The sequence below is a fragment of the Syzygium oleosum genome, unplaced genomic scaffold, assembly GCF_021117445.2.
Source record: "Syzygium oleosum isolate NSW1041296 unplaced genomic scaffold, Sole_v2.1 Sole_v2.15, whole genome shotgun sequence".
In the NCBI taxonomy this organism is placed as follows: Eukaryota; Viridiplantae; Streptophyta; class Magnoliopsida; order Myrtales; family Myrtaceae; genus Syzygium; species Syzygium oleosum.
The window spans coordinates 6,386,215-6,393,116 of record NW_026607499.1 but is presented as its reverse complement, the minus strand read 5'-3'; the positions used below and the strand labels follow the sequence as shown (position 1 = coordinate 6,393,116).

The 6,902-nt window shown below is 40.5% G+C and overlaps 1 protein-coding gene and 1 non-coding gene across 4 annotated transcripts; both read left to right on the top strand.

Moving 5' to 3' along the window:
• The first annotated feature begins 531 nt into the window (after nucleotides 1-531).
• On the top strand, nucleotides 532-4,614 carry LOC115675660 (uncharacterized). 3 transcript variants are annotated; one of them, XM_030598412.2, is made up of 7 exons: nucleotides 532-724; nucleotides 1,756-2,294; nucleotides 3,235-3,376; nucleotides 3,469-3,626; nucleotides 3,967-4,029; nucleotides 4,118-4,186; nucleotides 4,283-4,614. In XM_030598412.2, the coding sequence occupies exons 2-7, from the start codon at nucleotides 2,100-2,102 to the stop codon at nucleotides 4,361-4,363; spliced, it is 708 nt and encodes a 235-aa protein (XP_030454272.1). In that variant the 5' UTR covers nucleotides 532-724; nucleotides 1,756-2,099; the 3' UTR covers nucleotides 4,364-4,614. The 3 variants fall into 3 exon arrangements, with proteins under 3 accessions (XP_030454272.1, XP_030454276.1, XP_030454273.1); XM_030598416.2 differs by having other exon boundaries at nucleotides 535-724; nucleotides 3,490-3,626; XM_030598413.2 differs by lacking the exon at nucleotides 532-724 and having other exon boundaries at nucleotides 1,367-2,294.
• Nucleotides 4,615-6,830: 2,216 nt separating this feature from the next.
• Nucleotides 6,831-6,902, top strand: TRNAT-UGU (transfer RNA threonine (anticodon UGU)). The gene has a single exon. It is a non-coding gene; the product is annotated as a tRNA-Thr (tRNA).

The window sequence follows — 6,902 nt, the reverse complement described above, 5'->3', positions numbered from 1 at the left end:
TTACTTTAGCCATTTCAAAGGGGGAAAAAAAAATTAAAATCCTAAAATGCCGTTTGATATTCACCGCGCATCATCGAATGTCAGTGCGTTCCGAAAGATTAACCGGCGTGTATGCTCGGGACTATATCAGTTGAGAATCCACGATAATTATATGGACGAACCGAAATTTCCAGAGGGGAAAAAAAAAGGAGAGAGAGAGAGAGAGAACCCATTTCAGAGTTGTGAGAAATGGAATCGAGTAATCGAATTTAAACGAGGACCATGTTCATCTTAGTACTCATGCTTAGCTATGTAATGGGATACTATTCAAATATGCAACAGTTCCAAACATCTGTACCTTTTTCCCTTCCTTCCCATCCTTCCCATCTGGCTCTCTCTCTCTCTCTTTCTCTCTCTTTCATATTTGGAATTATTGCAGGGGTGTACAGAGCCAGAGTACACTGATCAAGCAAGCAGTTGGCTCCTCAAAAGCTGTGCCTGGATTTCAAAGCTCTCTCTCCCCCATTGCAAATATCCCCACCACCGCCGCCATCGTCGTCTCCTCCCTCCTCCTCTTTGTCTTCTCCACCTCCCTCTCCTCGTCATTCGCGTTTGATCCTCTCTTCCCCAGATCGAGAAATCGAGCTCAAAGAGACAGAGGCGCCTCCTTTCTCTCTCTCCGTCTCGAGCGCACCCTGTTCTATTGGTTTCGGCATTTGGGGTCCGCTCTTCGCCGTCCGTACAGGTAAGCGTGCGTGCGTGCGTGCGTGCGTGAGTGTGCGTGAGTGTGTGGGGTGTCGTGTTCGTGATGGTGACGATCCTTCGCTTCCCGTGTTCACCCATTCCACTTTGGAATGAGCTCTTCATGGAATTTGTCGAGCGGAAAAGGGTACTGTTCTGAAATGGTGGATTTTCCGACATTCCTCCCCACTGAGCTCTTCCCAGCTCCAAAGAGATTTTATTATTGCCTTTGATTGATTCTTTGACTTCTGCCCTTCTTTTCTGGGAAAATGAAGGCAAAAGATTTCTCTTTGACCCTCGCTCGTCACCGATTTGTTCCTGCTGATTTTCTTTGGTTCTGGGTTTCACTCCTTTTACATCAGCTTTTTCTAATTTGAAGAAATGGGGGGGGGGTGGGTTTCTCGCCTCATGCTCTGTTCCTCTTGGAACTCGATGATCTGTCGCTGAAGGAGAAGTAGAAAAATTGAGAATTGCCACTTCATGTGTTTGAAAGTTCCATAATCTGAGCCCCAACAAAAAAAAAGAAAAAAAGAGAGAGAACATATGTTACATGATCTCCAATTTCTTCATTCCAATGGGTGTTTGTCTTTTCTATGTAGAAAAGTCGCCATTTCCTAAAATTAGGCTAAATTATCAGTTTGAAGGAGCTTAGCGTAAATTTAGCAGAGTGCTCACCTTTTTCTTTAATCTCTTTCTTTTGAAAACCATGGAAAGTGTACGTGTACCCAATGTACTGTAAATTGATGTCATTCTGACTTGAAAGCAGAGCGAAAATGGCTGAATCACCAATAAATCCATTCACGCATTCATTGTGACCCCAATTTTGCATATTTGGAATCGTCCTTTATTCAGACACGTACTCGGAAAATTTCGTGCCAGACTCATTTGTCTCCATTTACTGCCAGCTCTCAGCCTCTCTCTCTCTGGGGTCTCTCCATATCTAATGCCATGAAATTGAAGAAGCTCACAAACTCTGTGTTGTCTCCCTGCATTCTTTAATGACACATTCTGATCTTTCTCCTTCTTCTTCTTCAGGAAGTCCAGCCGAGGCAAAGGAACTTTCTTGGGGCAGGATGTTAGCCTGTAGTTTCATTAACTGCAGCTCTGTCGTTGAGCTTTGCTATTTCGCATTTCAAATTGCAAAATTCCAACTTTAAGGAGACCCAAGATTGCGAATTTTTGAGGAAGATCTCTTGAGACGAATCATTACTCTCGCTGCAAATTGATGGGTTTTTTAGTTGGCAAGAAAATGCATTTTCCTTTTCCATAAATGAGGTTCTGGGTATAACTCCGAGAGGTGGGATTTTGGACTATCAAACTTGGTTCAGTTGGGTTCCTTGTGAATTAAGCACTTTGTTTTGCCCCCATATTTGAGAGAAATGTTAGAGGGGCCTCAGTTTTGTTCTTCTCGGGTTTTGTCGCCGTTTCGCGAAGAAAGCGGCGACGAGGAGCTCTCCGTCCTACCGAGGCACACCAAAGTCATTGTGACTGGAAATAACAGGACCAAGTCTGTACTAGTGGGGCTTCAAGGCGTTGTCAAGAAGGCGGTCGGCCTCGGTGGCTGGCATTGGCTGGTATATCTCCGCTCTTATGCATCTGTAGTTTTGCTCTAGCTAAATTAGTGATTCTGTATCCATCCGTCTTGGGTAATTTACTTGGTTAGGACAAATATTCTGTATCTGCTTGCTGTTGAACTGCATAACCAATGTCTTGTGCATTAAGAAAGTGATCATCCAGACATTTTGAATATTAAGGATTAGAGTGTCTAGTTGTCACGTCCTATCAATGAACAGAAACAATTGGTTGTTGAGTGGAATTGTCTGGGACATGTTTGTCTGCCTTGTTCCTGCTTGGATGGAGTGAGCTAATCAAATGTTCATTTAATTTGTCCTTTCTATGACAATGCTGGAAAAAAGTGCTAGAACTCTAGTTAATTTAAAGTTAGTTCAGAATCTGAATGTCCAACGACACGGTCAGTGGTTGGTATTCTGTTTAAAGTATGATGGTGGTGTAATATTTAATTAGCGAATCTTGCAAAGTTTGATTGCATATTTTGTTTATTGTAGGCTATATGATCCTTTAGCAAATATCAAGTGAAGTGGGTAATTGATATTAACTATGCCCTTTCAGATGATGAACTGAGCAAATTGTTATCAAGCACAATGATTGTTCATTTTAATATAATACTACCGCTTGTCTGTCATTCTATGACATAGGCTTTTGTTTTCTATGAAACATAATTTGATCGTAAAAGTTCCATCAGAGGAAACTTCTGGAAAGCAAATTAATTTTGTTAAGTTGTCATTGACCTTCTGTATGAAGACGCTCAATATCCATGCACAACGCTACTGACAACTCCTGTCTTTGCGAAAACTCAACATGTTTTTTAAATCTTAATTAGTTAAAACGGTCGTGTTAGATTACTCATTTTCACTCCTGATATCGATCGGGAATTAAACATTAGGATACAACTTTCATGACGAATTACTAAGACACAGATACTTGTTGCTGCAGGTTCTGAAAAACGGGGTTGAAGTTAAGCTACAAAGGAACGCGTTAAGTGTGCTTGAACATCCAACGGGCAATGAAGAGGACGATGATCATGATTTTGACTCTAGTAGCGGCTCTGAAACTGTTGAAAAGGATCGTGATTTCTGTATGTAGTGTTTTGGTTCTTTTGTTATGTTGTCTGACCTTGTTTCTCTAGTTGTATTGTCAATCTCACATCTTCTAGGAAAACTTTCTAAGGTAATGTTTTCGTCCGAACAGCCAGTTGCTTTGACTTCCACAAATTTGGCAAGCCAAGAGGTAGGCATACGAGGCCATGGATCACATCTGCACCAGCAAAATCAGTGAACCGAGGATGCTATAGAGATGTGCAGTCCATTATTCAGACTCCTCAGCTGGTAAGAAAGTTATGACGCATTTATGTGGTATTTTTTATCACTTTGTTTTGTTTCAACTAATCTCACAGTCCTTAAGAAAGTAACCAAGTATGTTCATCATAGCGCAAGTAACATAAAGCAAATCTTTTGTGCACCTAACAAACTTTTCTGACCATGTGATGATACCCGTTCATTCCATGCCTCAGCCATGGATAGCTGCAAAAAAGTAAATTTGAAGTTTAGGTCCTTTCATCTATAGAACCATTATTGCTTCACTTAACCACTTAAGCTGCTGATTACAAGAGTAATGGTAGGTTTAACATACTCACAGTTAATGACTTCTCCGTGATTTGCTCTTCAGAGGGTAAACCTGTCGAAACTTGGGACGAATTCGCTGTGGAGATATTGCAAACATTACAAACTCGTAAGTCTTTTTGACAAATTTTCGATACATACCTTTTACATCCAAAAGGGTTGTCTGCTCAGCTTTGCTCTTAATGTTCTGTACATAGGTGAACACCGGTTCCAATCCTGGAAGGGAACAAATGCTTAAAGCCGTGGGTCGGCATTTCTCATCACAGGTCTCTCTCTCTATGAATGCGCTTGCGTGTTTTTTTTTTTCTCTCTGTGAAAACATGAAACTTACTCCATTGCATATGTCATACACGATGTTGCAGCAAGTGAACGAGACAGAAGTGATCATGGACTTCATCCGTCTGGCCAAGAGACAGAAAGCGGGCGACGCCCGCGATTACTGAGAACTCCTGGAATGTCGGGATGCTTGTGATTAGACTGTACACTCCTCAAACCCTAACACCTTTAGATGACTGATAGAATGATGTGTGGAAACGGTTGATATGTGCAGCCATGTTCATTATCTCTCACAGATCCTAACCCCATTTAGTCGTGACTGAAGAAGACTCGTGCACCATGACGCTTTTTAGCTGTCAATGCCAACTTAGTCGTCTCCATCCCTTCTCTAATCAATCGAATGGTCTTTTTATCCTTAGATACGTGGCACTTTGATCGTGCCAGATGCAAGAAATTTGTCTACTCAGATCTGTACAAACGCTACCGAAACAAGGGACAACCTAGAATTCGAAACATAAATGCCGACACATTCAGCACGATCTGCTTGAACCAATGTTTTTGAGAGATTGTGCGCGAAATGACAAATTGCTAAGGACAGTGTCTCGTTCATGACATGCCTCGGCCGATGGTATAAGCAATTGGAGAAGACAGTGCTCCCCCAATTTAAGGTTTCTTGCGCATGATATTCATGATGGACTGGATGATGGTATCATAATTGGCGTGATTAACGAGTGTTGTTATCACCCTAATCATTTTTCATTATTTTAAAAAGACTAATGTCGCAAGGAAAGGGGACAGGCCAGGCTGTCACGAGACATTATGCAGCAGACGGTGATGCTGACATTTTTTCTCAATGGGACTACTACATTGATGTGATGTGGAATTGAAATTGCCCCCACCGCCATACCAATTTTCTTCCCTCTTTTATTTATGGGCCAAAGGGGTCGGGTCCATCCAAAAGCTTCCCCAGTCAAAACAGGACATTGAAGGAGAAAGCTTCGCGCGGAGTGGGACTGTGTCGATCGAGTCATTTTCATGAACATGATGAGTTATTACCATACTATATAGTTTCAAGATTAACATAGAAGTAAAAATCTGATTTGAAGTCTGGAGATATTTTTACAGTTTATTTGTCGTTGGATTCCTATCTCTTGGTTTGTCACTGATCGACAAAAAGTATTATCTAAATTTATTTGGAGTTAATATCATAAAAACTTTCAAGTTGTACACCTGTATCACATTTACTTCAAATTAGTTTGCCATATTATAAATACAAAATCTCAACTTAATACATCCGTGACAGATCTGCCATCCAATATCCCCATTAAATTTACAAGCGACAAACAACTCGGATGATCGGTCTGTGACGTGGATCAGACGTCAAAATTTGACATAGATGGATTTTCTAAATGAAGTCGTTACGGGGAAGTCAGATTTGAAGAAAACGGACTGAGATTGAGACGTCTGCTAAAATCCCTAATTTTACCACAATTTTGCTTTAAGAATTTGGTAGATTTGTCACGGGTATACCGATTTGTGATTTTTTGTGACATGACAATTGATTTTGGATAAATGTGGCATAGGTGTATCGGTTTGAAATTGTTGGTGGCATTAACCCTTATATTTACTTTATCATTTGTGTGGCCATAAAACAAAAAGTTTTGGGAGCTTGGTAGGGAATATATTCACATATACAATAAATGGGGCTGAGTGGTACTAAAAACCATTTAATTGGAGCTTGTTGGGCTTTGTAAGTGGGCCGAACATGGGTAAAGATTAAGATACCCAATTTCTTGTGACATTCTTGTTCTTATTGTCGGCTTTCAAAAGAGGCTTTTGGAGCACAATCCAGTTCAGCTGTAGAAGAAACTTCTCTCACACACACAAACACAAAATGTTTTTTTTTTTTTTTTATCTCACTCCTCTTTACTATGTACATGTGTGTGTGATACTCATGAAAATCGAACCCCGGACCTAGTATTCTCTAGCCCCACCCCGCAATCCCTTTACCAGTAGGACCTCATGCATGTTGGTCACACACAAATTGTTGATGTTGTCCAAATACTTCTTCATGATGATTCTCCTACTTAACTCTCTGTTGACAAAATCGGTTGCCATAAAGAAATTCCTTTGACACTCTTATATAATTCGGTTTTGTTAGTTCTAGTGCGACCCCTTACAAGACCTTGTAAAACAAATTGCACTAAAGCCATACGAGCACTTGTCCTGTTAATTCATAAGAGCAAAGCATTTTTACAAAGACATGGAAGAAACTTACAAGGAGGCCAATTTCGGTATCATGGAGTTGACGCCACCACCATCAACAATTAAGCGAGCATTTCGAGTTTTAAGACCCTTGTAAATTGGAGATCTAACGGCAGTCGCTTACCGAGTTTTTGACCTGTCGAAATTGAGAGAGGATCGATAATTTTCTGTTAAAATTTTGTAAGCTATATAACTAAGTATTCTTGTGAATTTCATTTTGTTTTATGGGTTTTGGAAAACCAAAATAAGAGAAACTCTTTCCTATTCACGTGGAATTTAATCATATTTCCACCGTTTTTATTCCTGGACATAAAAAAATTTATAAACTAAGATTAAAAATATTGTTCCAGTGAAAGTGGGCAAAAACAGGCCCTTATAGCTCAGTGGTAGAGCGTCAGTCTTGTAAACTGAAGGTCCGTAGTTCGATCCTGCGTGAGGGCA

Bases quoted from the DNA above. Each gene is read 5' to 3' on its own strand.
- LOC115675660 (XM_030598412.2), top strand. From the start codon at position 2,100: ATGTTAGAGGGGCCTCAGTTTTGTTCTTCTCGGGTTTTGTCGCCGTTT. The intron at 3,627-3,966 runs GTAAGAAAGTTA...TTTGCTCTTCAG, and splicing joins TTATTCAGACTCCTCAGCTG to AGGGTAAACCTGTCGAAACT. The intron at 4,030-4,117 runs GTAAGTCTTTTT...TTCTGTACATAG, and splicing joins ATTGCAAACATTACAAACTC to GTGAACACCGGTTCCAATCC.